The following is a 14,397-nucleotide window of genomic DNA, read 5'->3' on the forward strand; positions in this document are numbered from 1 at the left end:
ATTTTGGCAAACTTTAATTTGTCTTTCTGTGGCTTTGTTTATTTTTTTATTTTACCATTGTATTGTTTAAAAATTAGTTTTTAACTACTCTATGCAAGCAATGAAATCGTCCTTGTTTTTCTTTCAGCATGGCTTATGAAAGCAAGAAGCTTCCATGGTTCACAATATGAATGTAAAAATAATAACCCAAAGGGTTGGTGATTGGTTGGTATTCGAGGTTTCGAATTCCAATTCTAATTTATTCATATTTTTAGCTAAATTTATTTTTAAATAAAATAAACAAAATTAATAATATGCTGTCTATCCCTAAAAAAATAATAATAATAAATAACCCAAGTGTCAGTTGCCACTTTGATCACGGCGGAGAAAATAAGCAATAAGCAATAGCCATTATTTCCCGCGGCGTTGTAATATTCCTGTCGCATCATTTCTCGACACTCTTCCACGCTCTTTTTCTCTTTCTTCTTTTAAAAATATAATAATAATAATAATAATAATAATAATAATATATAATTAAATATAACAAAATTTGAATATTAATATTAACTAATTAATATTAACTAATAATAATTGTAATTCTCGCCTCGTCGCGGTGGTGGTTACGCAGCGGCGAGACATCATACACCCACACCCCTGCCTCCCCGCGCTTACCCTCAACCCCACGCAAAACCGAATCAAGAAACCGTCGCCGATTCCCGCGGCCACGTCGACCGTCCCCCTCCTCTCCCCTGCCACCGCTCTCACCCATTCCCTTCTCGGCGTCACCACGTGCGCCCGATCGCGCCCCGATTCTCCCGCGATCCGTTCTCATCTTTCACCCCCGATCCCGTTTCCGTTTCCGCTTCCGCTTCCGCTTCCGCTTCCGTTACGTTTCCGTTTTCCCCTTCCCATTTCCCTCCTCTTCTTCTCCTTCCCTCCTTCCTTCCTTCTCTTCGATGCATCCCTTCTGCTGCGCCACCCCCCCCACCGCCACCACAACGGCCGCCGCCTCACCGAGTTCTCCGCCTCCCTCCGCAGCGGTTCCTTCCACGACCTCGGAGGTCTCGTAGGGGGACCCCTCCACCTCCACCACCACAACCACCTCCACGGCGACGTGAAGCTGAACGAGATCGTGGGCGGGGGGATCTCCGGGATCCTGCACAAGTGGGTGAACTACGGCAAGGGGTGGCGCCCCCGGTGGTTCGTGCTCCAGGACGGGGTCCTCTCCTACTACAAGATCCACGGCCCCGACCGCATCGACGTCAACCGCGAGACCGAGAAGGGATCCAAGGTCATCGGCGAGGAGTCCGTCCGCCGTCTCTCCCGCCCCCGCGACGGCAACGCCCACGCGCTCGCCCGCAATCCCATCGGCGAAGTCCACCTCAAGGCGAGCGCCGCCCTTCCCTTCCTATCAGTATCAGATCCCGAGAGACGTGATGAAATTTAGTTTTCATCAATCGGTTGTTGTCGTTGTTGTCGTTGTTGCTGTTGAGATTTAGTTTTAGTCTTCTTCTGCAGGTGTCTTCGATCAGGGAGAGCAGATCGGACGACAAGAGATTCTCGATCTTCACGGGGACGAAGAGGCTGCACCTGAGGGCCGAGACGCGGGACGACAGGGCGTCGTGGATGGAGGCGCTGCAGGCCGTCAAGGAGATGTTCCCAAGGATGTCGAACAGTGAGCTCATGGCGCCGGTTGACGCTGCCGCCGTGTCCACGGAGCGTCTGCGGCAGCGCCTTCTGCAGGAGGGGGTCAGCGAGTCCGCCCTCCAGGACTGCGAGCAGATCATGCGCAGCGAGTTTGCTGCGCTGCAGAACCAGCTCATGGTCCTCAAGCAGAAGCAGGCCCTCCTCCTCGAAACGCTCCGCCAGCTCGAGGTATGTACGTTATATGTACGTTGTTCCACGCATTCTTTCTTTTCATCTGCTAATTGGACTATTTGCCTGAATATTTCTCTTCCACAAGCTATGGATCTTGCATGCTTTGCCATTATCTTCTGCCCATCATTCTCTGTTCCTTGAATATCACATATGGACTTCGATTTCTCCTTTACAAGCTATGGATCTTGCATCCTTTGCCATCCTCTTCTGCTCATCATTCTCTGTTTCTTGAATAGCACATATGGAGTTCGTCTCAATCCTGTTTAGACTAAATTTTTTTTTTTTTTTTTTTTTTTGATCTATAGTGCCAGGCGAGAGATGCGTGAATTTAGCTAGCCTTTTCTCACATGATGATTAAGTTCTAGATTTCACAATTCATGCAGTTTGCTATTACTTATTGGAGCATAACCTTGTACTTTTCGGCATTTGGTGAGTGATGAAAGCAATCGCCTTTATGCTTGAAATTGATTTGAGCGTTTTATTTGGGAATGACTTGTTTAGTAGTGTAATGTTTTTCAGGAGCTTCTTCTCAATTTTATGCAAGTGCTGTAGCATACTTGCTCTAAGTTCTCAAATGGGTATATATACATTTATAGTGGACTTGCTACTAGCTTGCCAGCTTTTAGGGTTTTTTAAACATAATAGTTTTGTTCAAAATGGTGCTTACCTCCTAAACTTTTACAGCTTTACCTACTGTTGTGATTTTGTCTCTACCATTGTGGACGTTATACTATATTGTTGATTCACTGATGGAAATTCATCTTTTGATTAGATTGGGTTAGATGGGAGTTGTGTCTGGAATTGTATTGATTTGATTTCAGAATGGATCATTGTGGAATAATTGTCATTAGGGTCTAACTATCTAGACAAATTAAGTCCTATTGGGGTTGAATTTGGTTAGGTGAGGTTTTGTTATCTGATTCTCACCAGATCAGCTTTGTTATTCTAGTAAGCAGTTGGTTGCATGATTTTTCACAAACCAAAAGAGGGTTGTAGAAGAATACTATTTTCGAGCAATACTTGTTGATGAAAGAATAAAGAGGAGAATCAGATTTAAGGTCAGAAGTCATCTCTATAAATGAAGCACTACGAGACCCTTAAAGGTGAATTGTTAATTTGAACCAAATGGATCCTTATTTAACTGGACAGTGGGATGTCTAGTTAGTGTGCTAGAGAATGCTTTGTTTTGGGCCATACTTATACATCAACCTGTGTTACTTGAGAATCATAACAATTTTTCCAGGGACAATGGTATGAGAATGATTCACCTAGAGAGTATAAATAAAGCTAGGAACAATATATATCGTGGAATTTTCCCTACAGTGTATATATATATATATATAGAGAGAGAGAGAGAGAGAGAGAGAGAGAGAGAGAGAGAGTCCGGCTACTACACTCTTATGAGTATATGCCACTTTGTACTCATAAGTTTTCGGTCGTTAGATCTTCTCCTTAGATCATTTCCATCCGTTAGATCAAACTATTCTGCCAACAACCCACTCAACCCTAGGGGACCACTATTATTCTAATCGGGGATCACTATTATCCTAACCGCACATTCCGTCATCTAACGACCGAAAACTTATGAGTACAAAGGACTATACTCATAAGAGTATAGTAGCCCTAGCCTATATATATATATATATATATATATATATATATATATATATATATATATATATATATAGAGTTGGCTAGAATACTATCGATAGCAAACGGCTCCGTTGCCACCCATTTGTTTTCGATGATAGAGCCTCCAAATCGACGATCGGCACGTTGAACATGATCTATACCACTTGAAGTGTTTAGAAATCAAATTTCAAATCTTTTCGACATCATTTACCTAATGATCAAAGGGTTTTAAAATTTGTAATTTTAATGGTCGATATGAGGCGTTTTCTCATTTAACGGTGTAAAGATATCCAAATCATTGAATTTTTGTTCGAAAATATTTAAAATATTTAAAACAAGATCTATACTCTTGATCTTGATTACAAGACTCCTATCATCATTTTTTAAAGAATATTCATTTTCAGCCGTTCATTTTGTGTCCACTCGATGGATAAGAGAACAATATCGGAAATGTTTGAAATTTGATTTCTAAACACTTTAAGTGATATAGATCATATTCAACGGTGCGATCGTCAATTTGGAAGCTCCATCATCGAAAACAAATGGTGGCAACGGAGCTCGTTTGCTATCGATAGTATTCTAGCTCAACTCTCTCTCTCTCTCTTTTCTCTTCTTCTCTATATATATAATATATATATAATATATATATATATATATGAGTGGGCTGGTATGCTTATGGAAGCACGGAACCTCTGTGCTTCCAAGTTGTTTTCGATGTTTGAATTTCGAATCGACGATCGGCTCCGTTAGAGTTGATCTAGAGTATTTGAAGTACCTAGAAATAAAATTTGTGATTTTTCGATATCATTTGCCTAGTGATCGAAGGGGCTCAAAATCAATAATTTTAATGCCGTGGTGAGCCGGTTGCAAGTTTAACGGTGTAGAAATATCCAAATCACGTGAAATTTTGATAGAAAATTCTTTATACCATATAAAACAAGATCAATAACTTTGATCTAAAATTTTAATGTCATATCATCATATTTTGTAAGATTTTTATTTTCAGCCGTTGATTTTGAGCCACTTCGATCACTAGGCAAATGATATCGAAAAATCGCAAAATTTATTTTCTAGATACTTCAAATACTCTAGATCAAGTCTAACGGAGCCGATCGTCGATTCGAAAGTCCGAACATCGAAAACAAAGTGGAAGCACGGAGCCCTCCGTGCTTCCATAAGCATCCTAGCCGCACTCATATATATATATATATATAGAATTGAGCTAGAATACTTTTAGAAGCACCACGGTTTTTAGCCCTTGGATCTACTCCTTGATTACTACTAGCCCTTGGATCTACTCCTTGATTACTAATAGTCCTTGAATCAAACACTATTCCACCTACCACTACCTACCATAAGTATTGGACATATATACAAGGGAATTTTTCTCTTTGAATACTTAATGCTCAAGCACGTTATAAAAATCCACATCTTCGTTGCCAATTCTTCAAATTTGTAACTACTAGATGCTGTATATTTAATGGGCTTTAAGTTCTCAAATAAGTTTGAAGAAAAATATTCTTTCATATAGTGAGGTACATGTGTTTATAGGATAATCTATGAAGCACGGATACTTCAAATTTCATGCCGTATCCGTATCGGATACGTATCGGATACCGATACGCGCCTGATACGCGCCCGATACGTGTCCGATACGGGAATGAAGTATCTGGCATTTTTAAAAAATAAAAAAATATCGGATACAGCTCGGATACGTGAGGGATACGGGGGGATACGGGGGGGACACGGCCCGGTTCTTTTTTGGTCTAAAATGATTGAAACTTAAAATTTTTTTAAAAGCTCACGTCCAAACCTATTGGAAAGAAGGAAAAGAGTGAGAAAAACACCAATATCCGTTCAATTTGTCATTTCATCTATCTTTTTGTTCTTGAATGGTAGAAGGCGCTCCCTCTTGTTCTATCTTCACACAGTATTTACTCTCTTCCATCTAATTTGTCAACCTAGTATTAAGCAACAAAGGCTATAGAAAATATGATTTTTTTTTTCCTTCTCTATTAAATTGTTAGCATAGTTTTTTATTACTATTTTAATAATAGAACTAACAAATCAGACATATATATTGAATGGCTAATTATCTAGTTTGTGCGACTATATATTTATTGTTATCATTTAATCAAGTTGAATGATAGTTGGTTTGATACTTTTTGAATTATTATTTTATATGATTGATTATCTTTTTTTATGAACATATGTAGAATAATTATACAAGTTAATGCATATTAGAATATATTCCTTAATATAGTCTAGATATTCTAATTGTTCTCAATATATCATTACATATAATCAACATACATTTAAATATATTTAAAATAATATTTTATTTAAGTATATCCCGCGTATCGTATCCTAGAAGTTTTAGAAATTGCCGTATCACCGTATCCGTATCGTGTCATATCTGTATCCCCGTATCCTTATCTGTGCAACATAGAGGATAATGGTGTTGGCAATCACGTACACCCCCTTGCACTCCTATGGCCCCACCTATGGAGAGATGAATAATTGTTTCAGTTCTAGATATGAAACTTTTGATTTTGCATTGTAGACATGACAATTTACATTAAGGGCCCGTTTAGTTCATGGTTTGTAATATTCAGATAATTCTTCATATTTTCTATTGAAAATATTTAAATCATTACCATTCAACTCAATTAAAAGGTATTAGTGAATTAGTGGAATTGTTGTAGATTTCTATGTGGTAGGAATACTAGATTTTTACGGGTTAAGAGGTATTCTCATTTTCATCTTTGATAGGGATCAATAGTAGATAGTCCTTAACAACCTCCCAACCCAAGTGGCATGATAAGTTTAGTAATAAACTTGCCATTCCAAAATGTAATACAACATTCCTGTAATATTACAAACCTTGAACCAAACGGCCCCCCCAAGGGTTGTTTAAGTGTCATGGGGGACCAACTGCAAGTCCCATGGCCAACTGCAAGTTATAATTGAACCCTTAATGAATTAAAAGGGTGTTACTTATTCTTCCAATGAACTAGCTACTTATTCTTCCATGTTCTTCGACTTTCTATAGGTAACTAATCATTTTCGAGAAAACTAATTTCACGTGCTCATGGCTGTAACTACTTTCCATGTTTCTCAAATAAATTGCTTAAACAGGGAGTCTTTAACTGTACAAACGTTTTAATGAGGATCCACTATCTTTTCTTGATGTTTGAATTTCCTTTCTTTTCCTTGTTAATGTTGTTGTTTGAATTTCCTTTCTTTTCTTTGTTAATGTTATTTCATATATTGTTTGTTCTGGTCTGCTGATAAAATACTGTTTTAATGCCTTCATATGTAGACAGAAAAGGTTGATTTGGAGAACACCCTTGTTGATGAGAGCCAAAGACTGTCAAAAGAGTATGGATCTGCTTCTAGATCAAGGAATGAGAAATATAGTGGTATGACAAATGGTTGAATGGTTTGTCATATTCAACTGTTATAATAATATCTGATACTACCCTACTTCATTGTACCATTAGCTGAATTTCATTTTAAATGATCATAATGATTTAACTTTGCTACTTTTAAAGCTAATTTATCATGATCATCCATTTTATTTTATTTTTATCTAGCTTTATTAGATGTTTTCTTATTATCACTGACTAGATCTTTTATTTGTTGTCGTTTCATTTTATTCAGCATTCTGATGCATTTTCAGGTTGCAATTTTACAGATCAATAGCATTAACATTAGCATGACTTCTTGTTTTCATTGTTTTGTTGCAGAATTATCTACTTGTTTCCAGCAAAATCCATTCGCAAGTAGTTAAACTAAGGTTGCAATACTTTAGAACCATAATACTTGTCCAATAATCCTTGATTAAACAGGTGTAAGACATCTATTCGGCCAACAATCTAGCTTTTGCTAATGTAATGTTGTTTAGTAGCCAAAGCCTTATAGAGTGGTGCTGGCAACATAAGTCAGGAAACAAAAGTAATTTGTATACCTCAAGGATCATTTACAAATGGTATGTTGCATATTGCTTAGAGGCTGTGAGGTTTATTGAAGTTTGATTTCCTGGCGTCCTTTGTAGCCAGCAGAACTTTATGAGACATTTCTTGTTTGTATGAGGTCCTTTTGTACCATTCCTAAATCTGGTGTCCAATACATCTTTTTATTAGCACATGGAAATTTCCTTCCTGTGTATCATAGAGATTTTATGCTTCTCTGTTGCTAATTACTAGTATGATATTATCATAGTACTCACATATGATCTTACCAATCGATAATTTCTAATTAAGTCTTTTTATGGAAATTTTGAACAATAAGATTCTTAAATATCGCTGTATTGTCCTTCCTTTCGTTCTATATATTTTTAACCGTGGAGGCGTGGACTTAATTGTTTTATTGACTTATTTTGTTTTCCTCATCTGAAGTTTCAAACAACTTTTCGATTAATTTCACTTTGTAAGTGTAATTTGTATCTTACATATTTCCTCTTCCACTATTGACATGTTGTCGGGGGACAATTTCTTTCTTTCTTCTTAACTGTCGTCATTTCTTTATACTTGCTTCATTAACTTAAATGCTTGTATCTTTCTCGGAAATTCTATATTTTCTCTTTTATCTTTTTGATTTTTCATTAACAGTGAGTTGATATAGGACTTTGACAATGTGTATAGCTAACTTGAAGTGCAAAGTATGTAAGCCAATGAGGTGGTAGAAACTGTAGCAACTATCACTACAAATGTCTAGCCATGCTTAGTGACAGACATGCTTTATCTTAAAATAATGATGAATGCTCTTCACATTATTAGGTACACATTTTAGAACTTTGTTCCCTTCGCACTAGGTTCACTCAAAAAGTATGATGCATTTGAAAGTGTCTATTTCCATATATTTAATGTTTAGATGTATTTTGCTCGATTTCAATATATTGTCTTAATGTCATCAATCGAAATTTACTGTCATATTTATGTGCAACTAATACTAACAGCTTTTTCGGAGAAGAATATTAGCATATTACACGTTTTTAATTTCCATGTTTACCAAAAATCCTCCTAATTGTTCATACATTTTTATTCCGTAGGGAGAATAGGCTGATGATCGTAATGGAGGAAAAATTAAAAGTTAGACGTAAAGGCAAATGATAATAGAAAATGACTTAAGGAGGGAGAATAACTAACAGTTGAAATTATGATGAATTTTATTCAGTTTCTACTAATTATTTGATATTTAGTATACTTTCCATTTTTCGTTATCTTATTTAAGCATAATTTTGTTCAGAAGGAAGTGCTAGCGAATCTGATGATGATAACGAAAGGCATGATGCTGCTGAAGAGGAGACTGATGATGAAGACAATGCATATTTCGATACAAGAGATTTTCTCTCGTCAAGTTCTTTCAAAAGCAGTGGATCCGATTTTCATAGATCGGAAAATGGTTCTGATGAGGAAGAATTTCATCCTGATGATGGGATTGATCCCTCAATGAAGTCAGTTGGGACTAGTTATCCTTATGTAAGAAGGCGTAAAAAGCTGCCAAATCCGGTTGAGAAAGAGAAGGGAGTAAGTCTCTGGTCAATGATTAAGGATAATATAGGAAAAGATCTCACCAGAGTTTGTCTCCCTGTGTACTTCAACGAACCACTCTCATCTTTACAAAAATGTTTCGAAGATCTTGAATATTCCTACCTTCTTGACCATGCATATGAATGGGGAAGAAAAGTAAGTTCTTGCACTACTTTCTATCCTTTTCTTTCAGTAAATAGTTTTGAAGGACAAATCTAAATAGTATTTACTATGGTATTATTTGAAGTCTTTTGTGTTATGAATTTCTACTTTTATTTGATTTTTACGTATTCTATTGTGTTGGCCTTATGATGATATCTTTTTTCCCCTTTCTTTTCATTTTTATGGAACATGCCTTTTTCTCATAGTTTGAAGTTATAGAATATTTAGTAGCTAACAAATGTGGAACCGTTAAAGGTGACTTAGGATTATTTAGTATTTTTCAGACAATATTTTACATTGTGATGGCAAGTATTGTAAAGCAACTGAACAAGGATGGCACGTGCCGACCAATCCTCTTGTTCCAACCCGTGTTGTATTGTACCAACCCAGTATTGTCACTTGGCATGGGAGTGTATTGACCATTGCGACTGGAGGCTAGTGTCTATGGTGCTGTATATTGCCTTTCTATCAAGGTATCGCAACCTGTATCATTACAATGCTAGCTATACTGCTTTAGTGTGGATTTGGCTTTACCCCAAAAGGTGAATTTTTTGGTTTCTCAACAGTAAAGGGGTTCAGAGCAAGCCTTAGCACCCAGTTGCATCTTTCTTTATTGCTTATCCTTCTTCAAACAATACATTGTGGAGGAGCTTATTCTAAAGAGAAATATGACTCCATCCTTTTCTCCCTTTCTCTAAAGGACAGTTCCTTTAACACATTCTTGAGGTAGTTTTGTTGTTTTGAACTTGTTCTTGTAGTTATAGGGTAATTTTAGACAGAGTGGAGTTGGGGCTTTTTCAATCATGGGAACCCTTGACCTTGTATATATCTAAGCACTTTTGTGTTTCTTCATGTTGGTCAATCAACCAAGTTATTGCAAAGTTTCCTTTCTTCTTTGTTTTTGCCTTTTCATGCTTTGCTTTCTCAACAAAAAAAAAAAAAAAAAATCAAAAAGCGAAATGCTCTTTTTTCCTTGATAAATCAGTAGATTTTGTAGTTCTGTGAATATTTGGAACCAATAGTAATCCATTAATGGTTTAAATTTTAGTGGAAAATACAAATTGCAAGATTTTCAGATTCTCATAATAAAAATTTAAATTTGGGTTGCTTATATTAGGTTTAGAAAGAACCAGGGATTAAGCAGGAACAGAGATGAAAAGCTCTTAACTTTGGACCTTCCTATGCTGACCAATTAACGAGCCTGCTCTAACCTGCTCAAGACACATATTAGTTACCTTTGCAGTATTTTCTTCACCAAATTTAGCCGACTTTGGAGAGCAGGAAATCAACATGAAGAAGGCTATCTAAAGAGGAGCGTGATCCTTTTTTTCGCTAATAATTCGCTAATGTAGTCCAAAATTGAATTATGTTTTTTGCCTTTTTTGTATCTTTGTGTACTGTTTGGTTCCCAATGTTGTGGAAGTTGATCAATCCCTTTGTAAGTTTTGTTGGATTTTTTATTGGGTTTTGTAGATTATCCTAGATTCACCCTCATTGTTAAGTTGGCTTTTAGTTGGATTGTTATCTTTCAATGATAGACAAGGATTTAAATCTTTGCTAGATCTCTTTTTATGATTTTTGGAAGAGAAATGTATAAATTTTGTTTTAAATCTTTCAGTGATGGACCAAGGATTTAGTTGGATCGTTTTAATCTTTTTGATTTTAAATTACTGTGCTGTCTCTTTGGGATTGGGATAAAATTTTACATTCATTTGGCAGTTTATTTACTATCATTCATGACCAAGAATATAGTTTTGATTTCATTTATAATTGACTAATATGAATTAATAGTGGAATACTGTAGAATGCCTTTTTGTCGGTATCTTGTCTGCTAGTACATCTTGTTGATTCAATATTTCCTTTGAAAGTCTTAATCTTGTTAAACCATCATATTCATGCGATTATGTACAAGTCAGCTTTCCACCTAATGGTTTATAATCCTAAAATGTTTTATCATTTTTTAGGGAAATAATCTTATGCGGATCCTTTGTGTTGCTGCATTTGCTGTTTCTGGATATGCATCAACTGATGGCAGAAGCTGCAAGCCTTTCAATCCACTTCTTGGGGAGACATATGAAGCAGATTATCCGGACAAAGGCCTTCGCTTTTTCTCAGAAAAGGTTCGGATTTTATAGCGGTTCTGATGTTTTTGCATTATCATTTTATTTATTTCATTTGCTAGTATCATAAACTTCTATTTGCTTTTCTTGATTTTAAAGATTTGCTTCATTGGTAGTTCTCAAGTGCATCATGACATTTACTCTGTTACACCTGTGCTATTCATTTCTATGTGCTCATGATTTTTTGCCGTCTTTAACAAAATTTCGAACTTACATATCTTAAACCATGCACGTAAAGTTTTGAGTTCTTTAATTCTAATCTATTTCTATTACATTAAAGGAGAGTTGGGGGAACCTCATGGTGACACGTGTCCCCCAACTCTCCACTTCTATATATACTAGTGTAGTGACCCCGCACGATGCGGTGGGCAAATATTGTTGTAGCAAAATTTTTTCTTTGTCAAGACTTGAAGACATATAATGATTTTAAAAAAAAATATAAAGAAGGCCTCATAAGTTTGCGAAAAAAAGGCCACACATTCTAGCAGTGCACAAATCCCTAAATAGAGAGGGCTTAAAGTAATTTAATCAGCTTACATACAATAGGCAAAAGAAGGAAGAAGCACTTGAAGTTAAATTAGACAAAAGCAATTGTAATTCAGCAGCTTTAAACAACAAAAGTCTGGCATACTTGAAAAACTTCAAAATATAAAATATAATGAACTCACATAAGATTTAGGAGTAAATAGTAGAAATAGTAGTATGACATTTTTTTCTCATTCCTAATGAATGAAGCGAGCAGCGAGCTACCTATTTCTCAAAAAAAAAACATTTTTTTTTCATTCCTCGTAACATATAAGCTATCACCACAATAATAAAAGTAGCAACTATTTTAAGTATAAAATATGGTATACAGTTAAAGGCGAAATAGCAAATACATAAAAAAAATAAAAAATTTTGAGTAACAAACAAATAAATTGTAGAAGCCGAGGAAAGAGTGTAAGAGTTGGCTGAAAGAAAAGGCAATAGTCAGTAAAAAATTAAAGAAAGAATAAAATATGACTAATAGAAAAAGTTGGTTAAGAAATGTTACTAACCTGCTTGTCCCAAAAATATGCGATTGTAGTAATACAAAAATCAAGTGAAGCAGCAACTTACAAAATTCATTAGAATATATATGTCACGCCCCGAAACCGCTACCACTTTGGCCGGTTTGGGCGCGTCGGACAGACGCCGAACGGACAGCACCTCTCCTGTCCGCCCACGGCTAAACAACGAGATTGTGTACACAAGTGCCCAGGAAAACAACTTGATTACATACACAATCAGACAACAACAGCGAGAGCACAACCAGTGCTAATTAACTAAAGAGCAAGCATCACAAGTAATAAATATGTGAATAAAAGAGAGATACTAATCTATTACATCCATTCAACTTTAATACATTTGATTATTTTACATTCTTCCAAAATACAACATAAACTTAAAGTTTACAATTTCCCAAAATATCTCACACCTATACATCATCTACTCTCAAGTATGTACAAGATAACTCTAATGCAAAGGGTAAGAAAGCTACTACTACAACCTCTAGTGCGCTAAGCCCTTACCGCGATCAACTGCCGGTCCGCTCTTGTGTGTACCTGTACCCCAAAACCACACGTGGTGAGAACTATATAAATATAGTTCCCAGTGAGTTCGGCCGCCGACTCCGCCGATCTTCCCACTAGGTCTAAGCTGGCACAGATAGATAGATAGATAGATAGATAGATATTGAACTGCAACTAAGATCTACTATGCCATCAATAGTCAAATGTATGAACTACAACATAATATGCAATCTACCACATGATACTATGTCAAGAAGTCACACACGTCTACTCAGTCACAGGGGAGGATCCGCTCACTCGCTCGACTCACAACACACACACACACTCTCTACGGGGAGGATCCGCTCACTCGCTCGACTCACAACACACACACACTCTCTACGGGGAGGATCCGCTCACTCGCCCGACTCACAATCTAGTCACAACGGAGAGGATCCGCTCACTCAGCAGACTCACAACACACACACACTCTCTACGGGGAGGATCCGCTCACTCGCCCGACTCAACACAGGTACCACAACCCAATCTCTATCTAACAGGTGAGGATCAGCTCACTCACCCTACTCACCTGGGAAGGATCAGCTCACTCTCCCAAGACCGTCTGTGGGACCCATAAAGGCTATCCCTCGGGACCCAGAAAGGCTATCCCTATCATGTGACAACTCCGGAGTGCACTGCTTGTGTGGAGCGATCACACCAAGCTTCGAACAGACATATGAGTATGATCAAATCCCCGTCACCGAGGATACCCTACCACTCTAGACAACATCACTTGGGAACTAGCTCATCCCTAGGTTCCACCTACGACAAGTATTTTCTCTATACTTTACTTATCATGCCACTCGTCAAGTTTAACATTAACTAGATGCCACTCGTTCTCAATACTCTAATTGTACACAATGACTAGGTGTTCTTTCAACTAGAGTCTATCTACATTAATCTTGTCATTATAGGGTTTCACTACACTATGTCCCAATCACATGCATACTAGGTACAAGTATCTAAGCCAACAACACTATATTACACTAGCACGCAAGAATATGTAATAACACTAATCGAGCACCCTATAATGCATCATGCTTAATATGCATAATTGATCAACATAGAGATACTTAGACGTAAGGAGAAGCCCAGTTGCTTCGGGATGACACCCCCCACCTTTTATCGCTACCACGAGGCTAGGGTTCCGTTTTTGTGATTTTAGGAAGCCGCGCCGCGAACTACGGCAATCTGAACCAAAAAAAGCTTTTCCTTCAATATCTTCGCAACCGCTCAACGAATTGACGAACCGTCTTCGCCAACGCGTCAGAATCATTCAATTTAGATCAAAACCCTAGATTTCCCAAAACCGCCATTTTGAGCCCTAGGTATTCACTATGCAAAAATCCATCATGTAGCCTCTAGATTCAAGCATCAATCAACTCCCTAGCATGCTAGGGTTCACCCAAATCCAATTCTAGAGCTTAAAACCCATCTCTAAGGATCTACCATTAGAGGGTATAAAGCTTACCTCAAACAAGCTCCAATGGCCAAGGGAAGAAG

At 37.2% G+C, this 14,397-nt stretch overlaps 2 protein-coding genes across 2 annotated transcripts in view; both read left to right on the plus strand.

The window, feature by feature from the left end:
• LOC109707912 (oxysterol-binding protein-related protein 1C-like) lies at positions 551–2,281 on the plus strand (the record flags this gene model as incomplete). The annotated part of the gene is made up of 3 exons (XM_020229455.1): positions 551–1,366; positions 1,498–1,854; positions 2,163–2,281. Coding segments are annotated over 3 exons (1,194 nt in total), but the record flags the coding sequence as incomplete, so codon positions are not given.
• The window catches only part of LOC109707904 (oxysterol-binding protein-related protein 1C-like), a 41,848-nt gene continuing 29,636 nt past the window's right edge, over positions 2,186–14,397 (plus strand). Inside the window, exons 1-4 of the mRNA XM_020229442.1 lie at positions 2,186–2,286; positions 6,816–6,911; positions 8,740–9,179; positions 11,150–11,305. Coding sequence (XP_020085031.1) covers positions 2,235–2,286; positions 6,816–6,911; positions 8,740–9,179; positions 11,150–11,305 — 744 coding nt within the window. The 5' untranslated portion in view covers positions 2,186–2,234. The remainder of the gene's footprint in view (positions 2,287–6,815; positions 6,912–8,739; positions 9,180–11,149; positions 11,306–14,397) is intronic.

Source organism: Ananas comosus, linkage group 1 (assembly GCF_001540865.1).
Source record: "Ananas comosus cultivar F153 linkage group 1, ASM154086v1, whole genome shotgun sequence".
In the NCBI taxonomy this organism is placed as follows: domain Eukaryota; kingdom Viridiplantae; phylum Streptophyta; class Magnoliopsida; order Poales; family Bromeliaceae; genus Ananas; species Ananas comosus.